The sequence below is a fragment of the Eptesicus fuscus genome, chromosome 18, assembly GCF_027574615.1.
Source record: "Eptesicus fuscus isolate TK198812 chromosome 18, DD_ASM_mEF_20220401, whole genome shotgun sequence".
Classification (NCBI taxonomy): domain Eukaryota; kingdom Metazoa; phylum Chordata; class Mammalia; order Chiroptera; family Vespertilionidae; genus Eptesicus; species Eptesicus fuscus.
In genome coordinates, this window is record NC_072490.1 from 25,257,225 (window position 1) to 25,278,340 (window position 21,116).

Below are 21,116 nucleotides of genomic sequence, written 5' to 3' on the forward strand. Positions count from 1 at the left end.
TGACTAATGGTATGACACTTCCAAGGGTGCGTTCCATGGCACTGAGCAGCTAAGATGGCAACTTGCTCTAAACAATACATCAGACTTGTTGAGGCTTCATTGATCAATAGAGGAGACCTCAGTAGCCAGTTCCTCTGGTAGTGGTTGCACAATTCCCAGTCCTGGCCACACACCCCTTGTGGATGTGTGATACACATGGGTGCAGTTAAAAAGTGTTGTCCTAGTGCCATCATTTTAAGTTTCATTTACAAAAACAGCCTAACAAGGATACATTTCATTGTTCTGTTTAACAGGGGGAACCTGGAGATCCGGGAGAAAAAGGAGCTATCGGCCTTCCTGGTCCTCGGGGCTTGCCGGTTTGTAGTTTAGCATCACTTTTTATCTTTTAGATAAAATGATTGCCCTTGCAATGTTCAATGGATATCAGGTGTGGGTCTCTGGAGGGAGTGTTAGAGATACCACCCCAGTCTAGCCTTACAGCTTTCTAGAAATTGAGATGTTATCCTCATCTTGGATTAGCTCCTTGGCCAGCTTTTCCAAGGTGGCAACTTCCCAGGTACCAAACAGGCCTGGCCAGGGTGCTCTTGAAGCTAGATCATAAAATGGACAGAACCTGTCGTCAGCATCCCGATAGCCCTTCTTCCATTCTTTCCTCCCATCAGAGCCCAGTCATCAGAAACCCAACCCATGCTTGGGGGACTTCTCACTAAGGCCTTCTACAAGGGTCCCACAGTAGCCAGTGCCCAGGCATTTAGGTCTTATTTTTATTTGGCAAAGTGAAGATGGATTAGTGTTACAGTATTAAAATACAAGTGTTCCCTGGAAGGGAGAACACCACTCCTTCCTTTTTTTGAGATTACTGCATGCCTGAAATGTTTTATCCTCATAATAACACCAGGACTGGGTACAATGATTATTCCTACTTTCTAGCTGGGACTAAGGGACAGTGCTGTATGTTATTGAGAGACGTCTTTAGTGCCACTATCACCAAATGCCAGTGGCCTTCCCCAGAGAATCCTGCTTCCTAGTTTCTCCTCATCAAACCCCAGAGCTGCCTGTCCAGTTCTTTTGCGAACAAGCCTGCGTCTGGCTGTAGTCTGGGATGCGTGTGATTAATCGCTTTGTCTGCAGGGTGATGATGGCAACCCAGGTTATGGCAGCATCGGAAGTAAAGGAGCCAAGGTAAGGCTTGTCGACAGCAAGCTGGACGCTTTCCGTGTATCTTTTGTTGTGTGGTTTTCGTTTGTTTGCCACACTTGAGAGAACAAAGAAAGCAGAGAGCAAGGCAGTTTGGGACTTTTGGAGAGAGATTTTGGTAATTTATTTGCTGATATCCTATGGGGAATGGAATGGAAATAAATTTTTAAAAAAACTCACAACTATCTGGTGGTTTAAGGTGCAGGCAACAATTGAAACTTGGAAGTCGGTGTTCTGGTCCTTTTGCTGAGACGTGCAGCAGGGCCTGACTGGTTCCGGCCTGAACAGTGCGGCCTGAACAGTGAATTGAATCGGAGCAGCGCTGGCTTGAGTGCACGCAGGGAGGATTCCAAAGTGTGTCCTCCTCTTCTTATGTTTACTCTAGCCATTAGTGAGAGCTTCCACAGGGCCTTTATAAGTGCATCGGGCCAAGTAGTAACTAAAAACATTTCAACTACATCAGAAAGATAAGTTTTATTTGTCACTGAATATTTAAATGTCTGGAAGTAAGCTAGGTAAGTTTCTTGAAACCAGTAATTTATATATATTTATAGTAACTACTTAGAAATCCTAATAACATTCATAAAAACAATAAAGTGAAGAATATCCTTTATGCCTAGCTGGTATGGCTCAGTGGTTGAGCATCAACCCATGAACCAAGAGGTCACCTGTGCAATTCCCGGTCAGGGCACATGCCCGGATTGCAGGCTCGATCCCCAGTTAGAGGCGGGCAGGAGGCAGCCAATCAATGATTCTCTCTCATCGATATTTCTCTCTCTATCCCTCTCCCTTCTTCTCTCTCTAAAATCAACAAAAACATATTTTTTAAAAAAAGAATATCCTTCAACCGAGAGACTTGTATGCATGCATATAAGCATAACCAATAGACGTAGACAACAGAGGGTGAGAGTGAGGGCAGGATTGGGGGGTGGGGGGAAAATGAGGGGATAACCACACATTTGTAATACCTTACTCAATAAAAAATAAAGAATATCCTTTATGTAAAATGTTTGGGACCTATGACAAAGAATTACTGAAATGTGAAAGAGAAACTTCAATGAATAAAGGCTAAAACATCATAAAGGATCAGTGTAATTCCAAATGAAATCCCAGTGGGAATGATGCAACCTTAGTATCTCATAAAAAGGGAAATATTAAGTAGCCTACAGCATTGGAACATTAGCTGCTTTTTATAATGAATGTATATAGTTTATAATTATATAAAGACATTTATAATTATATGTCACATCATTATGTGACATATCAAGTAAAAAAAAATCAGAGTACAGTCAGGAAAAAAAACCCAAACACCATTTATGCCAATGGTGCTCAAATGCATTTTAAATAGCTAAAAGAAAATATAGCCCAGTATTTATAATGAGGAATGAGATGCTGGGTGATGGGAAGTGGGTGACTTTACTTGTTTCTATTCTTTTGTATTTTATATATGTTTGAGGAGATACTACATTTAATAATCAGAAAACAAACTTTAAAAAAATTTTTTTCAGCAAATGGGGATTATCATATGTCTTCAACTATAGTCTGTGGCCAAGGTAAGGCAAGCAGAGAAGCAGAAAATGAAAGAGCAAGTTTAGGCTCCAGGCTTTCCCAGTTCCTCCACTGAAATCCGTTTTCAGAGGACTGTCTCAGAGACACCGGGCCCAACAACCAGCTTTCCTGTGACACGCCTACGGGAGGAGAGCTGATGTGTAATTCCTCCACAGGACACGTTTACCCACTTACTTCGTGTTGCCACAATATTGTAGTGAAACCAGTAAATACTGGTTCCAACATAGAAGTTGAAGTCAGTTTCTCAAATAGTGCTGTACAGTTTGTTTTCAACCTTTCCTTGGTTTAGAAGCACTAAAGCAAAATAAGGCAGCGGGTGAAATTAAACTCAGTCTAAGCCTACGTTGGTGATATATGCATATATTAATTTTCCATACTGTCCATTCTAGGGACAAGAAGGATTCCCTGGAGAAGGTGGACCTAAGGTACTGTGTGCTTCATACTAACTAGAGATGGATCAGAAACACTTCTGGGTTATGAGATGCGCAACGGACCATAGAAGGACCGTTCATTAGAAATGAATTTAAAAATCTTCACAGGGGAAAGGAGGGAAGACAGCAGGTTTTTTTAAATGAAAAGAAATTATTTTTAGTTTTAAATTCATAGGCAAAGGAAGAAATTACCCTTATTTATTTGCCTCTGCACCTGTGCTCCTTCTCCTCTGTCATAACCAGTTTCTTCTTTGTGCAAAGGAAAGAAAGGAAAATGTAAGGAAAACCAAAATTATCTGGTATCACCTGCCCCAGTTTTCCCAATGAGTTTATAAATCGCCTTCAGATAATAAGTTAGCAATGCTGTCCTCTACATTAAGGCTTTCACTTTTGCCAGAAACGTTGACTGAGCTCAGTAAAGGCCAGGTCCCACGATAGGATCAGGGGACAAGGTCAAGGGCACAGTTCATGCCTCCAAAGAGGCTGTGTTCTGACTGGAGAGACAGAAGCAAAACAATGAGCACCAGTGTGCTGGGCAGACAGCTATGAAAATGGGGAAGACACCTCAAAGAAGACTGTTAAAGATAGAAACGCATATGAAAATGCCTTCATGTTGGAATTAGTTTTAAAAACACATTGAGAGCTCTCTTTGATTTTACTAACTATTTTATTTTTCTGAACTTATTCAGGGTGAGACTGGGGACCCTGGGGGTCCAGGAGAAACTGGACCCAAGGGAGCTAGAGGCCAGCGGGTAAGTTTCTTGGATGCTTACAGCCGCGGCTGCTTTGGGAAGTCCCCTTCATGTTTCTCAATCATTTGAGTTGTCCCCAAAGACTTGTAAAATGTGTGTATTTGTTCAGGGCAAGCTTGGGGAAGGGAATGCTGCTCATCCTTCAATGCCAGCAAGAAGGTGGATGATGGTTTGCTTTTAGTGAGCAAGTTCACCCCTTCTGGCTGCCAATGTACCCTCTTGAACACTGGAAATGAGGTTGTTGGTGGTGGCTTTTAAAGTGGTCTAGTGTTCTAAAATGTGTCTTGCGCTGCCAAAATATGGCCAGTTGAATCCCGTCTCCCTGGCAGGTTTAGTACAACCCCTTGCCCACTGGCATGTTGTCTTCACTAGAAAGATTTTGTTAAGCTGCTCTAATGAGGTGTGTGCCCGGAAAGACCCTCTCTTTATTGAGCTCAAGAGGGTATCTCCCGAGCTTGGAGAGAAAGTCTCCGTTTATTATGAAACTGAATGTGTCTTTATTATTCCGTGGAGGGAGCTAGATATTGCCTAATGCTCTGAATCATTCAGAATAAACACAAGTCTGCAGTAATTCTCGTCAGCATCCTTGGGTTCCTGTGGCTCAAGAATGGATTTCTGCATTTGCTGACTCTTGCTGTATCCTAGGCTTGGTGTGAGATGGCTGCTTTAGGAAAGAGACAAGCTCATGACAATGGTCTCCAGATACGTTCTTTGTCTCTCTTGTTCAGAACACCACTGATGAGGTAAACTGCTCTTAACACCATGCCAGGCAGGAAAAGAAAAACACAAAATCTGATAGACTTTGAGACTAGAGGTGGTTTTCCAGTTTTGTCATCAGAGTTCATTTGCATCTGGGTAGTTTTTTGGGTTGGTTTTTTTTTTTACAAAGTATAGTAAGAACTTTAGGGATTGTTTATGTAGGGTTTAGGGGTGCAAAATAAAGAATCTGATCTTGCCCTAACCGGTTTGGCTCAGTGGATGGAGCGTCGGCCTGCAGACTCAAGGGTCCCAGGTTCGATTCCGGTCAAGGGCGGGCATGTACCTTGGTTGCGGGCACATACCCAGTGGGGAGTGTGCAGGAGGCAGCTGATCGATGTTTCTCTCTCATCGATGTTTCTAACTCTCTATCCTTCTCCCTTCCTCTCTGTAAAAAAAATCAATAAAATATATATTTTTAAAAAGAATCTGCTCTTTTTCTCCATCCTGCTTCTCCCAAGAGAACTGCTTCCCAGCTATAAATCTTTTCCTCATACATATTTTTGGATGACTATCCTTTAACATTATGCTCTTTATAAAAAATGAAGACAGTGATAATTAGAAATATAATTGGAAAAGACTTTCAAATTAATCTAGATGCCATCTGCATTGGAGTATCTCTGGAACCTCTTTCCCTTGGCTTGTTAATGAAATCATTTACCCTTGAACATTGGAAACCTGCTAACAAGTTCAGCTGCTTGTTGGACTCCCTCGCCCCACCCCCCTACCCCACAATGGCACATTAATCATTTTTAAAAATAAACAAACGAGTGGGTAATACATAAACTTTTTCTCTTGGCCTTTGGTTCCTTGAATTTCTTCTTTTTCCCACATAGGGCAATTTATCACTGTTTGTAACTCGCTTATTTCACCTGTCACGCAGCTTTTCATCTCTGTGAGTATTGTTGAAGTGGAAGTTCAAACACTGAACACTTCCAGGTTTTCCCTCGCAGAGTTGACGTTTCTATTGGAGGATGTTGGCAAAGCGTTGCCTTAAATGTTGAGTGCCTCCTTAGTTCTCTTGGAATGCTTACATTTCCAGTTTAAGTTTTCTAAATCTTCACCTTGGTGTTTTGTTGTTTTGTTTCACCAACTGAAGAATTTTATTTTTAATTTGCCGTGATTTTTAACCTGTCTTATTCTGTGTATTGAAGTGTGTTTTTATGTACTTACATTTTTTATTAACTTTACACATGTATATACTTGAAGGCAGGTTTTTTCAAACTCAGTAGTGACATTTTGGGCTGGATAACTCTTTGTTGTGAGGGGCTGTCCTGAGCACTCTAGTATAGTTAGCAGCATCTTGTCCTCGATCCACTCGATGCCAACAGCCACCACGACTGCCTCCCCCTTGTGACAGCCAACGATGTCTCCAGACATGTCAAATGGCCCCTGTGGGAGGTCTTCAAAATTCTCTCCAGTTGAGAACCATTGGTTGAAAGAATCAAGTAATTTCACAAGATCTGTTAGGAAAAAATGGCAATCCCTCAGCCCCTATTTCTTCTCTCTCATTTTTCTGGTGGTCTCTTTGCTCTACTTTCTGGGAGATTTCTTTGACTTTATCTCACAATGTTCTTCTTATATTTTAATTTCAAGAGTTCATTTTTTTCTCTCTGGATATTCCTTTTTTTATACTCTTCTGTTCTTGTTTCATGGCTGAAATGTCTCCTCTTACCTCTCTTGAGGATATAAATTAGTATTTTTTAAATCTCCTTTGCTCCAATCGTCTGTTTCCTACAGGGTTTTTTGCCCGTTTTTCTCTGTATTTATCATATGTCTGGAGAATGGGATTTCTCTTCCTATTGAGGACAGAAAGGCTGATTGGCAGCCGTAAGGCCTTGGGGCTAGTCAGCCACAAGTGTCACTGGAAAGTGAGCTGGCTGAGTTCTTAGCAAACCTCTGGTACCAGAATCTTAGGTCTTTCGTCTTTGTCTAGTTAGATTCTCCTGAGAAGATTCTTGCAATTGCCTACCTGAGGGTGGAGGTCTGGCTGCCAGCTTCCTAGGACCACGTGGAAAAGAAGAGCCGAGGGTCCACATCTATTTCACATACCTTCCTTCGATCTCTGTCCTCAGGACGGTGCCATTGGCCTTCAACTCTTCCTGGAGGTCCCTAGCGTAGACAACTCAGTTTTACTGTCTGGGGTGGAAGAAGGAACATTCACCCAGAGAATTGGAAAGAGATTGGTGGATTCCTAAGATGATTTTCAACCAACCCTTGATTTAGCCTCTCCCTTTTGCCTCTACGTCTAGAGGTACCTGGTGCTGACAATTTCTGAGCCTTCTGGGAATGTTATAAAACACACGAATTCTTGGCTTTTCCTGCTGTTGGCTTAGGATTCAGCTTTTTCAGATCTGCTAAGTCATTTAACACTTAAACATCTGCTTTCCAGCCTCCAAAACTTTATGGCTATTATCTCCTTTCTCATTCTCTACATGCTTGTCGGTTTTTTGTGGGGGTGGTTTTGCCTTTAAAATAACCCCACTTACTATTATTGTAGTAAGACATTGGGAGGGTTCAAAATTAAATGCATATGCTCAGTCTACCATTTTCCCCTGAGAGGTTAATCTATATCTTCTAAAAGAAGAAAAAAAAAAAAGATCAGTAAGTTTTGTTGTTGTTTTCCACATAACCCAGCAAACTGTGAATATCATTGGAATACCCAAAGGGCATCAATAATTATTTGCTGTTCCATAGGCCATTGCTTTTACAAATTAAGTTGATTTTAGACAACTTCATTTTTTATTCCTATAAAGGTTACAAATTCTGTGGCATTTAGAATGAACAAAGGAATATTGTTCAAATTTTTAAACTAAATTCTAGCTTTCCTTATGATAAATTATATTGTCGTGTGAACATGGAAACATTCCTGGCATACAATAAGTGTCAACAACTGCTGTTTTTATGACTGTTGCTATTCCCCATTTTGCTACAGATATTTTCAGCCAACTGTGAAATGTTTTCTTATTATTGTTTCAAGGGTTTTTATATTAAATTTTTTGTTTTTCTGGGGGTTTTGTTCATTTGTTTTTCACTTTAGTCACTAAATAAATTTAGATAAAAATTCATTTAGATAAAAATTTCTCCCTTAGCCCATCAATTCCAGTTCTAGCAATCTTCCCAAGGAAATAATCAGAATTGCACTTATAACTTTATGAAAGCATTGCTTATTACAACAACAGCAAACTTAAGTGCCAGTGGTAAGGATTGATTAAGTAAATCATAGTATATTTAGATAATGGAATACTATGCAGCCGGGAAAAATGGTTTTGCAAAAGAATATTTAGTAACACAGAAGTGTCCAGAGATATATATATTTAGTTTAAAAGGCAATAGGGAAAAAAGTATAAGATTGAGAAAAGAACATATAGATTAATACCAATAAAATAAATAAAAGACTAGAAGAAAAGACACAAAATGTTAGCAAGCATTATTTGGGGGAGAAGGTATTACTGAGGACTTTTTTTTCCTTCCGTGTACTTTTTTACATCTCTTTCTAAAATGAAAGTGAATTGCCTTTGAAACTTAAAATGCCCAAACCCACAAACGCACACATATGTGTAAATATAATTTTAAAGTAAATAAATTCTGCTTTGAGGTATCCACTGCACTTCCAGGAGAGCCGGGATCCCCTGGGGAGCTGGGACCTCCTGGACGCAAGGTAAGTTGAAAAGCCATAAATCAGACCAGATCCTTTTCCAAATAAAAAGTCAGTGCATGGAGTCTTCTTTGTCCAGATGTACATACTTTCTGTCTCTGGCAACTATTTTCCACCTTTATGTGCTCAGAACGAGGAAGCAAAAAGATGCCAGTTAAATATCAGTTGCCATTTCTTGGGAGGTGGAGAGAACTGAGGGAGTAAATGAACAGTGTAAAGACTAAAATGAGATTTCTCAACTATCAGCACATTTATCTGTCCAATCCTTGTCCTCTTCTTACATTCAATAAATGATCAGCAAATGAAGGAAGGTAAGAGAAAATTAATAAGTAGTGAATAAAATGGTCCAAGTTTCATTGACATGAAATTTGCTTTCCTCAGGAATTTGGGTGGGCTCCATTGCATTTTTCTTTTGAGTGTCTCCCTTAGCCAGACTCTTCCTGTTTCAAAGATGGGATTAACACGTGAAATTCGAGCCACTTTGTTCTTTCTGTCCTCTCTCAGATAGATTTACGTATGTAGGTAAGTATATTCATTTATGAAAGACAACTGGGATTACCTTTCCAGATGTCAGATTGAGTCTGGTCCCTTTGTCCTCCAGCCGATGATGGGAACAGATTAAGGTTCAGCTCAGCTCCTGTTCAGTGGCCAAGACAAAGCATGGAATTGAGGAGCTCCCAACCTCTGTCTGAAGGAGGGGCAGGCATCTGGATGGTCCAGCCTTACCTAGTTGTAAGCCATAGGCCTGCTCCAAAGCTTTCCGTGCCAGTGACCATGGTCGGCTCCATCCTTAGATTCTGGACAGCCCTTAACAAGACCCAGGATTGGAGGAAAGTAGCCTTTGGAAGTTAGTGTTCATCAAACGTGCTGCTCATTGGTTATTCCCCTTAGAATGTTGTTGCACATTAGGTGAGGAATATCTACGTGTATTCTTTCTCCCCCCTCTAACTTAATAAGAATAAAAACTTGAAAAAGTTACCATTTTCTCAGAGTAATGTTGGTGCACATTCTGGCTACTGATGTATGTGCCTAGAGCAGTGAAACCACGTTTTGTTTGTTTGTTTCCCTAGGGTGTGAAAGGGGCCCAAGGATTGGCTTCATTTTCCGTATGTATCTCCTGACTCCCACAGAGTGTTCCAAGCACTCCATGCATGAAATGTATTTTATTTTTAAACTTCAGGATCTGGCAGTCTGTTGGTTAATTCTTTCTGTTTTATTTTTGAACTCTAGATGTGTGAGCTCATTCAGTATGTGCGGGACCACAGTCGTAAGTACCCTGCTTAAAATGATCACCCAAGTTGTCAGCATTCATAGAAGAAAAGCAGCAATTTCTCACTCAAAATTGAGACAATTTACCAGCCAATTTCTTAAAATTAGAAATGTCACTGCATATATTTTGAGTCAGCATAGACTGGTGACCATTAACTAACGCCCTCTCTTGCTGCCAGCATGTCTAATGGAACCTCTTCCAAGCACTAAGTAATGATATATCTAATGCTTCTAGGGAAAAATGAGATATGAGGTCAGAACTCTCTGGATGGTGAAATCAATCAATCAATGGACAATCACAGTGAACACTTTAAAATGATTATTAACGCCTGACCCTGGCTGACAAGATTGAATTCACCTGGTGTGAAAGGGACAGCTGTGATAAGGTGTCCTGGTGTTTGGGAGCCCAGATTTTGGTTTATAGGATTGGAAATACCTGGAAAGGTGTGCTTGATTACTTTTAGTTGGACTGATTTACTTATAAAATTATTCATTCTGCCAATAGTTTTTCCTCTCAAAATTTTAAAAGCAAAAAGGCATTTTGATTTGGCAAATGCTTGCTCTTTTGAATTTGATTTAAGTCCCTTATGGCAGCTTGTCCTTATCAAAATAGGTGTTACCACCATCAAAGGAAGTCCATGTACAAGATCGGGAGAGAGTTGAATATTTAATGTTCATCTACAAATGCTCATTGACTTTCTAAACATTGACTGATATGAAGAATCAAATTTCACCTCAAGGCATTTTGGGAAAGAAAAAATAAACAAGTAGAGCTGATTTCTATAGAGAGCATTGGTCTCAAAGATACAGACTTAAAAGCTTTGAATGCAGGGTTGATTTTTTTTTTTAATCTTCACCTGAGAATTTTTTTATTTTTTATTTTAGAGAGAGAGTAAAGGGCGGGAGAGAGAAACAGCAATGTGAGAGAGAAATATGGATTGGTTGCCTCCCACATGCACCCTGACTGGGGATCAAACCCACAACCTTTGGGTGTACTGAAGATGCTCCAACCAACTGAGCCACCTGACCAGGGCTGCAGGGTTGATCTTAGCTCTGCCTTTATGCAGCAGAATGGAACCATCCAATGATGGGAGTCAAAATATATACATTGTGTCATGAAGACTGGCTGCTTGGGGCTGAGTTTGCACAGTAGGCCTTCTGACATGGGAGTCATGTGAACTGTGATGACTCAAGAGTAGATCCAAGTATGATGAGGCCTGATCTTTTGAAATTTGAGGGGCTCGATAGAAAATTACTAATTCAAAGGAGGGTGCAAAATTATTTCAAAAGTAAATGTTCTTTAGAACAAAAAAGGAAATCACAATGATTTCTGCAGGTTATAAAAGTATGTGTTCATGTGAGCCCATGGCTAGGGACCCTCCCAGGGCCTTGCAAGGGGCCGCAGCAGGTGAGAGAGCAAAAGCAGTGCCGTTCCAGTACAACTTTTTGCAAGAATGGGAATGTTCTGAGGCACTGTCGAATACGGTGGCCACTAGCCACGTGACTCTGAGTACTTGATAAGCTGAATTTTATATTTAATTTCATTTTAACTAATTAAAATTTAAAGTCACATGTGGCTAATGGCTTCCCTGTTGGACAGTACAGACCTAAAACTTAAGCTTCATTTGCTTCAGAATAAATCTATGTCTGATGTTTATACACACATTTATGTGTGTGTGTGTGTGTGTGTGTGTGTGTGTGTGTGTGTATACAAATATAATTGAGAGCTATAGAAATCTACATGAGGAAATTTAGAGTAAAGAGAGGATAGGGCCTTTTAACTTTCCAAATTCTGTGCACCTCCCTGCAACATAATGCTCCCTCCCAGGCCAAAGTTCTTTTCCTTGACAGCTGGCTGCAGGCTGCTGATTTATGGCTGTTTATTGTCCCACCTCTCCATTCCCATTCCCTGTGGAAGGCGCAGGGCATGTGCCAAGATGCTGGGATGCATCTGCGTTTTCTCCAAACCCTATCTGTTGCTTTGATTTCTGAGTCATCTAAAAAAAGCACGCAGTGCAGAATCTCAGCTGCCCTGATTTTCCCACACCGTACAGAATTCTGTTCTCCTACCAAATAATAACCTAATCTCCTTTGTTCTTCTTCCCTAGCTGGCGGACACGGTGAGTAATCTTTATTTACAGCATATTATATAATCAAGCCCAAAATGTCATGTATCTGGAGAGATGAGTTAGAATAATGTGTTGCCTACCGAATGATATAAATTTTACCTAGGCTGTCTTTGCTTCTTCATACTGGTAGCATAGACCTGCCTTCAATCAATCACTCAGTTTTAGCTGAGTCTCACAGCTATTTCTCAACCAACTGGTTTGATTTTTTTATTATTAAAATTTTAATGACTAGCATTACCACTTATCTTAATGTTGGGTTTTTTATAGTAATATCCCCACGATTTGTCATATTGTCTCTGTAGTTTAGAGGTTAGGAATTAAGATGCAGAAGGGAAAAAAATGGAAACTAAAAGTAGAGATGGTCAGATAGCGAGTAAGCTGAATGTACAATTCAGATCATACTAAAATCTATGGAGTTCATGCCTGATGGTAATTACCAAGTTGGTTGATTATCTTTCAGTGCTAATTTTTAAGTCTTTTACAAATGCCTATTACATATGTTTGTATAAATCCATCATCCTTCTTATACCTTTATACCCTTATACTAGTACCTTTTAAAATATATATTTTTTATTGATTTCAGAGAGGAAGGGAAAGGGAGAGAGAGATAGAAACATCATTGATGAAAGAGAATCATTAATAGCCGCCTCCTACACGCCACACACTGGGATCAAGCCCGCAACCTGGGCATGTGCCCTGCCCGGGAATCGAACCGTGACCTCCTATTTCACAGGTCGATGCTCAACCACTGAGCCATGCCAGCCAGGCCCTTATACCTTTTATGTAAACCCACCAATCCGTGCCCTCTGATTGCTTGTTCACTCATTCAACAGATAGTTATTGAAAGCCTATTATGTGCCAGTCTTCCCCAGGAACCAGGGACACAGGGGTGGCTAAGATGGATGTGATTCCTGACTTTAGAAGTTTCCATCCCAGTAGCGGATCCAGATAATAATCAAAAGAAAGAGTTACACAGTCCTATAGTTGCTATGAAAGGCATAAAGAATACGATACTCCATCACAGAATAATAGGGGAGGGTAGAAACCCTTATGGATGGAGGGCTTCTCTTTGAGGCAGGGACACTGAAGTTTGGCCTGAAGAATCAAAACCAGCAAGCTCTTGTAACAGCCGGGCACAGAGAAGTGCAAGTGCAAAGGCCATGAGCCAAGACAGAGCTAAGCATTTTTTAGGAGCTGATGGAAGCCCCATGACTGAGACACAGAGGGAGGGGAGATTGGCATTTGAAAAAAGTAAGCCAAGGCCAGGTCAAACTGAGCTTCCCAGGTTACAACGAGACAGCTGGATTTTATCTGAATTAGAATGGAAGACTAAAGAATTTATTAAAAGTATGAAGCGGGGAGAGCATGAGCTGATAAACAACTTTTTGAAGCTTATTTGGAATAAGTGTCAAAGCCAGAGGACTACTAGTTAGGAGGCTGTTGTGGTGTTTCAGGCAAAGATGATGGTGGCCTGGATGAGGGTCACCATTGTCATGTTAGTTGAATGGCCTTGGTTTGGTTTGCCTCCTTCTATCCTCATCATCACCTGCTCGGTGCCAAGCAGCAGCCATCAGTATACAGTGTGTGGCCACAGGGCCATGTTGTTCTCGGTGTGGCAATCCATGCCTTGAGGAGGCCTCCTTGATGCCACCACAATCCAACCCTTCAGTGTCCTTGGGTTCTTGCAGCTTGCTGGGTTTGGGGGATGTGTTTGGAAAGTTGAATTAGCCCTTTGGTGTTTTTCCGGAAACTTGAATTTGTTTATATCTTCAGCCAGTGCTGCGAATCCTTTTTCCCTTTACCTCTCAGTCTGAAGCTGTGTTGTCGTCATTCCCACATGCAAGTTACAGCCCCAACACAAAGCTGGTAGAACCACTTTTGTGTTTAGTCATAGTTCCACTCATTTTTTATTATAAAATTGAGATGACCTTAATTTTTAAAAATCTTTAAAACCCACTAAATTAGACTCAGAGGCTAATACATTCTGTCCTGTCTCCATTGAGATGCACAGTGGCATTTGGAGTTGAATGTTTATTATTAGTTGTCCTTTTGCCTGTGAAGGTCAGAGTCAGGGACCAGAAGGAGATCATAATCTAGCTCTGAGGGGGGATCAGACCCAGCTGGCCATGGCAGAGGCCTTCCTCCTTGGCCAGCCTGGGCCGGACCCAGCAGGTCTGAGTTCCTGAGCTCCCTATGAACAGCTGGTGGTCTCATGTGCTTATTATCTCTGAGTCTGACTTGCTGGCATTCGAAGGAGAGGAGACACCCCTCCAAGAGAAGCACGCTGAGATTTTCAGACATCTTCCCCATTGTTAAAGTTTTGTTCTTCTTCCTCTACCTCTATTGCAAAGAACTGTCCTTTGCTTCTTTTTCATTCGGGCAACATTTATTAGATCCCTGATATATGGCAGGGACTAATAACTTGGCAGATCAAGAGAGACACAAGCCCTGTCTCCACACTTCCTAAATTAGTAGGAGAGGCAAACATTAATCAGATCTTCAGACAAGTGGAAATTGCCAACTGTGATAATTACAGGGAACTGGGATTAGAATGAATGAATTGGGATCATTGACTAAATCTGAAAGTAATGCTTACATTTGAGTTTAATAATCATAATTCAAAGTTTCTCTAAGTGGTAAGGTATTTATTGATTAAACTTGCATTTTAACTGTCACATAAAACATCAGTTAATTTTTTTTTCTTATTCTTTTAAGTGATAGAGTTCTCTCAGTGAAAAAGTCTGTAATAATAATTATAATAGCAATGGCTAACATTAATTGAAAACCTATGTGCCAGGCACTGTTATCCTAAGTGCTTTACCTGTGTTGATTCATTTGATCTTCAGCACAGGCCTATGCACTGGGAAATGTTAGGACTGACATTTTACAGATGAGCAACCTGAAGCGTAGAGAGGGTAAGTCCCTGGGACAAGGTCACTTGGCTCGTCAGTAGTTGGGCCAGGACTTCCCGGTAGTGCCTGCTGTCTTTGCATCTGTCTGTTCTGTATAGTGTGTCAGTTCTCTTCCAATCTTTAAGAACTTATCAGCAGAGCTCTCACACCCATTCCTTTTTATCTCATTACAGTTCCTCATTAAGTAAAAAATACGTTTTAGTTTATTTAACTGAGTGAATTTCCAGCAACAAACATGATGCCATTGGTCCAATCTCTGTAGGTAAAAGGAAGGGCATGTCCATGAGGTCTTTATCATTTAGAAGGAATTTGGAAATTAACTTACAAATGTCATTAAAACTCAAAATGAATTGTAGACTTTTCCTTGTGTTTTATTTAAAAAGAGCAAATTCAGATTTTTAGAGTAGCATTTTAAGTATTCAATTTAAATATTTAATATTCCAATTTTTAAAAATATTTAAATTGTTAACGCTTATTTAATGTTTCAGTATTTGACCATTTAAAATTACTTTGCCTTCTATGTGTCTTTTTTTTTTTACCACCACCTGATCCTGGGCATGTATGTTCTTGCCTTTTAGGAAAACCCGAATGCCCCGTGCATCCCACCGAGTTGGTGTTTGCCTTGGACCAGTCGCGGGATGTGACGGAGCAGGAATTTGAGCAGATGAAGCAGGTGATGTCCTCCCTGGTGAGCGGCGTTCAAGTCCGGGAGAACAGCTGCCCCGTGGGGGCGCGCATCGCCGTGGTCTCTTATGACTCCCATGCCAGGCACCTCATCCGCTTCTCAGACACCCACAGGAAGAACCAACTCCTCAGGGAAATCAAAGCCATCCCTTACGAGCGGTCCTCTGACAGCAGGGAGATCGGCAAAGCAATGAGGTTTATCTCCAGGAACGTCTTCAAGCGAACCCTCCCGGGGGCTCACACAAGAAGAATCGCCACACTTTTCAGCAGCGGTCAGTCTGCTGATGCCCAGTCCATCACTACGGCCACTATGGAATTCAGCGCCCTTGACATCATTCCCGTCGTGATTGCTTTCAGCAATGTGCCCTCCATCAGGCGTGCATTTTCGGTGAGAGGGTTAAGCCTTTTATGTGACTTTTTTTTTTGGGGGGGTGGGGATTATATTCAGAAGTCTTTATAACAAAGTAGAATTATACTATTGAGTACTGTCACCAGGAGTGTGCTAAGCCCTTTACATGCATTATCCTGTTTAATTCTAAAAGGTACTATGTATGACATAGGTATAATTGTTATTCCAATTATATTATGAGAAAACCGAGTCTGAGAAGTTAGCCTATATGCCCAGGGTCACACAGCTAAGAAGTGGCAAAGTCAGGACTTGAACCCAGGTTTGCAACTCCAGTGCTTCTGCAAGGGACTCTGAGTTGCCTCTGGGTGTCAAGATACTCAGTCAGGAATGCCAATAAACATTCCTGGACGTCACTTTATGGCCAGAATAAGTAATTGTTACTCTACAATGAAAACCAATTGACTGATTTTATAGCTTCACCAATCATGTAACTATCTAGATGTTATAAAGGAAAAGCCGTTCTAGTTATAGCTTCTTAGGCTGAGGATTAAATTCTTACTGTGTAGCGTTCCTAAAGAAATCTGGGATCGAGGTGACCTTTTTTTTTTAAATGGTGGTATAATTGACATATAACATTATATTGGTTTCAGGTGCACAGCATAATGATTCAATACTTGTATATATTACCAGATGGTCACCACAAAAAATCTAGTTAACATCTGTCACCGCACAGTTATAAAATTTGTTTTTTCCTTGTGATGAGAACTTTTAAGATTTACTATCTTGGCAACTTTCAAATGTGCTATACAGTATTAACTATAATCATGCTGTACATCACATCCCCATGACGTATTTATTTTAAAACTGGAAATTTTTACTTTTTTACTCCCTTCACCCATTTCACCCATCCTCCCACCCCACACCTCTGGCAGCTATCAAACTTGTTCTCTGTGTGAGTTAGGGTTTTGTTTTTAGATTCCACACATAAGTGAGATCATATGACGTTTGTCTTTTCTCTGTCTGATTTGTTTCCCTCTGTATAATGCCCTCGAATCCCATCTATGCTGTCACAAATGGCAAAATTTTATTCCTTTTTATGGCTCAATAATATTCCATTGTACACATACATACACGTCTTTATCCATTTATCCATTGGTGGACACAAGTCGTTTCCATGTCTTGGCTACTGTAAATAATGCTGCAATGAACATAAGGTGCAGAGACCTTTCTGAGTTAGTATTTTTGGTTTGTTTGTTGTTGTTTTTCTCTAAAAATAGCCAGAACTGGAATTGCTAGATCAAATCATAGTTCTATTTTTAGTTTTTTGAGGAACCTCCAGGCTGTTTTTCATAATGGCTGAACCAATTTACACTCCACCTAGAGTGCACAAGGGTTCCATTTTCTTCACATCCTCACCAGTACTTGTTACTTCTTGTTTTTTTGAAGATAGCCATTCTGACCTTTAAAACACCTGCCCAAAGTGGCTCAGTGGCAGGGCTCTCTTACAAAAGACCTGCTGAACCCAACCAAGTGTCCTTCCTGTCCTCTGTGTTGGCCCACTATGGTGTTTTGTTCTGCACGTGTGTGGAACCATGAAGAGGGGCCCCACTCAGCAGCAGAAGGGCCTTAGAGGATACAACCTGAATAAAAGGCTACGCGCTGGAAGACTTTCATTTGGAGGAATGAACGTCAGAAGCAACTGGATCACTGTCTTCAAGTGTGTGAAAAATTATTACTGGAGAAAATTAGCCAGCTGAACGCCAAGTTAGCAAACTTTCGTATTAGAGAAACTGGGATTGATAGCAGTAGGAAACTCCAGGTTAGAGTAAAGTAAGCATTTTCTCAGGGCAAGATTGATTTACTGTTGGCATGGACTGGCTGGCTCAATGTAGGTGGTAAGGCATCACCTTTGCCTGAAGGCCTTTCCTAGGGGCAGTCACTCACCAGTCAATGACTTCTACCTGTCTTTCCCGGAGACTGGAGGCTAGGATTAATGGGCTTTTGACCTTTCCCACTTTGTAATTTTCTGTGAAGGTGATCAAATAAGCAGGACTGAGTTAAAACGAAGCACTAGTTTATAAAAGAGCAAGCAATGCCCGTTTCCTAGAGTTGTTGTGAAGATGAAATGATGCGCTGCTGTGCATCAGAGCTTAGTACATAGCAAGCACTCAAGAAGGTAGCTTTTGCTTTATTATCATTCCTTCGCTTGATACTGAACTAAAATCTGTTTAACAACATCGAAGTCTAGGTTGTAGAGGAACTAAAACTGCTATTAGCCTCACTGAGCTAACTCAGAATTATGCAAACGATCAGACTGGTAATATCAGCCTCAGAGAAGAAGCTGCACATACATTAGAAAAGACTGGGGCCAGCAAATGAAGCTGCTGTGAGGTGCAGGAGCTCCAAATTCTGTAAGTGGATTTGGTTACTCACTGAGTCCTCATAATTCCCTGTTTGTTGAGCGCCCATGTTGGCCGTTGGCTTTATTTAGCCACAAAACAAGGGATAACTTAATACCTAATGCAAATAAATAATTGAGGGTACTTGGAATATAAACTTAAACTGACACAATTCCATCACTCGCTCAAAGGTATAGGCACAGCATATAACTTAAGAAAACGTATTTTGTTGGCTTATTTTAAACCTTTTGCATGTTAACGTGTCACCTATAGGTTCTACCCAAATCACCTAGAGACTCTTTGCTCCTTTCTTGAGGGAGTTCATCTCAAAAAGGCACCAATGAAGGTACAAATTCTTGACAAAGGCCCTGCGCAGAATTGGCTCCAAACACGCCTTGGACAGAAGAGTGAGAGATGCAGACAGAAGTCAGAATTGGTCCCGAGGTTCATTCATCCAACAAATGTTTGTGAGCACCTCATATATACCAGGTGCTGTCCTAGGCTCAGGGGATACAGCACATCCCCTGAGGGCTCCCAGACTGCGAGAGGGTGCAGGCCGGGCTGAGGGACCCCGGCCCCCCCCCAAGTGCACGAATTTCGTGCATCGGGCCTCTAGTTTAATAAGAATAGCATTTAGTAAGAACTGCCCAGACCCTGCGACCCTTGTCCTACTACTTTAAACTTTCTTTGAGCTTCGGTTTCCTCATCTGTAAAACAGAGATGATGAACATAAGAAAAAAACTCACTGGGTTGTTGAGATAATGGGTAGAAAGTGCTTGGTGGTCTCTCATGACCCATGTGGCACCCACCCTGTGCCAGTAAGTGCTTTTCTTTTTTTTTAAAATATATTTTATTGATTTTTTACAGAGAGGAAGGAAGAGGGAGAGAGAGTTAGAAACATCGATGAGAGAGAAACATTAATCAGCTGCCTCCTGCATACCCCCTACTGGGGATGTGCCCACAACCAAGGTACATGCCCTTGACCAGAATCGAACCTGGGACTCTTGAGTCCGCAGGCTGACGCTCTATCCACTGAGCCAAACCAGCCGGGGCCAGTAAGTGCTTTTCAGTGATGAATCACTCAGTAGCCTTGTTAGCTAGGCGTGTGGTTATTCCATTTTACAGAGAAGGAAACAGGCAAAATAACTTGTCATACAGCTAACGGGAGCTTCAGGGCTCACACCCAGGCAGTGCTGTCAGCCACCCTGACAGGCTGTGCCTCCCCTCGGCCTTCTTAGAAGCAGCAGCGTTGCTCTCTCCACATCTCAGTGCTCTGAACAGTCCTGGGAAGTTCTTGCAGCCCCACCCACTACGCTGTTCTTTCTCTCACTTCTCCTCCTCGCAGATCGACGACACTGGCACGTTCCAAGTAATAGTGGTTCCGTTCGGGACCGACTACACGCCAGCACTAGAGAGACTACAGAGGTGCACGTTCTGCTATGGTAAGACCCACAGAGAGACCAGATTTTGATTGGGCCTGTTAAGCACGTTGAGTCACCCTTGGCAGGACCGGCTGGAACTTGGCAGCTAGGACATGGGTGGCCTTGGGAGAGTTTCCCTGGGACTCTGGGCTCACCTCATCACACAGCATCCTCCACAGATGGAGCCTCTCAGCTTCGAGCAGGGGCTCCTCCTAGGTACCACAGCAGGAGGATTACATCCCCAGGCCTCTCTGCCTCATGCAGCTTCCAGGAACCAGCAAGGATTTTTAGAAAAATGTAGCCTGTCTCGTTGCCAAGTTTTTCATTCTATAAAGCAGAGGCCGGAAACGTCGGGCCTGCAGGCCATATAAGGCCCGCAAAATCGTTCGGTCTGGCCCTGCCAAGGCGTTAGGGGTGAGCTAATTAAATGTTTGACCAAATATAGCAGGCTCATTTTGAAGGTGATAATTCTGTATGGCCCGTGAATGATGTTATAAAGATCCAAATGGTCGTTGGCAGAAAAAAGGTTCCCCACCCCTGCTATAAAGTATATTTATGTGTTTCTAAATCCTAAATATTCACACCCCCAAAGAAATGTTTTACAGTATAAGTTGGAAATTAGCAAAAATCCGTGCGTTTCTCATTCGAAAGATGCTTCATGGGCTCCCAAATGTGAAGCATCAAGATTTGCAGGTCTGGTTTGTGTGTGGTTGTGTTTATACAGCCTACAGGTCTAGCTGGGGAAGTGGCTGACCTGTATTTGAGTATTCTAGGAATTATGAAATGTGTGAAAGCTGCTGAGATCACTGGTGGGTGTGATGGCTAAATTATCAAGCATTTATTAGAAACCGTGCCCTGTCTAATTGCTTTACAGAACACTGATGATAGTGGTGATGATCATTAACACCTAAGCTTTGGTGTTTATTGTGTTTCAAGCACTTTTCTAACTGTTTCATCCAATCGATAGAATCAGCCTAAAACGTTTGAACTGTTATTACCGCCATTGTACAAATGAGGACTAGAGAGATGAAATCATTTGCTCAGGGCCTGGCAGCCAGATCCATCCCAAGAAAACTAGCTTTAAAACACCTGCAATTTATGATAGCAATGATCCCATTATTCTGCCCCTTGAAACTGTACTTGGCCTTGAAGAAAACGTTTAATTCCTCTCCTCCTCCATGTTTACCAATGGGACGCTAATGCTCGCCATATAACTGACCTCACAGGGAGGTAGTAACTCGGAGGCAGAAGCAGAACTTTCCCTAATAACCCTCCCTTCTTCCTGTCTTCCCCTCTGCTTCCCTCTATTCAATCTCTCTCCTTCCCTCCCCACCTCTTTCCCCCTCCTTCACCTTGCCCTCTCTCCCCCTTCCCTTTTCTCCCTCTTTCCCTCTCTCCCTCTCCCCTCTCCCCTCCATCCCCTCCTCTTTCAATTGCACAGAGTGTTAGGCGCTGGCATTCTTACTCAAAGCACTTAAAGTGCTAACCATACTGTGGGGAGCTACATCCCACCCTCTCTGTTCTCAGTTGGCTCTCAAACATGTCAGTTACCGCAGTATGCTGTATGTTGCACAGTCAGAAGTTGCACAT

The 21,116-nt window shown here is 41.7% G+C and overlaps 1 protein-coding gene across 1 annotated transcript in view; it reads left to right on the plus strand.

Annotated features, from left to right (window-relative positions):
- COL6A6 (collagen type VI alpha 6 chain) overlaps nucleotides 1–21,116 on the plus strand; it is a 97,614-nt gene that overhangs the window by 61,068 nt on the left and 15,430 nt on the right. The window contains exons 24-33 of the mRNA XM_008153248.3: nucleotides 294–356; nucleotides 1,132–1,182; nucleotides 3,156–3,191; nucleotides 3,887–3,949; nucleotides 8,304–8,366; nucleotides 9,434–9,469; nucleotides 9,594–9,630; nucleotides 11,741–11,752; nucleotides 15,252–15,745; nucleotides 19,451–19,547. Of these exons, the coding sequence (XP_008151470.2) occupies nucleotides 294–356; nucleotides 1,132–1,182; nucleotides 3,156–3,191; nucleotides 3,887–3,949; nucleotides 8,304–8,366; nucleotides 9,434–9,469; nucleotides 9,594–9,630; nucleotides 11,741–11,752; nucleotides 15,252–15,745; nucleotides 19,451–19,547 (952 nt within the window). The remainder of the gene's footprint in view (nucleotides 1–293; nucleotides 357–1,131; nucleotides 1,183–3,155; nucleotides 3,192–3,886; nucleotides 3,950–8,303; nucleotides 8,367–9,433; nucleotides 9,470–9,593; nucleotides 9,631–11,740; nucleotides 11,753–15,251; nucleotides 15,746–19,450; nucleotides 19,548–21,116) is intronic.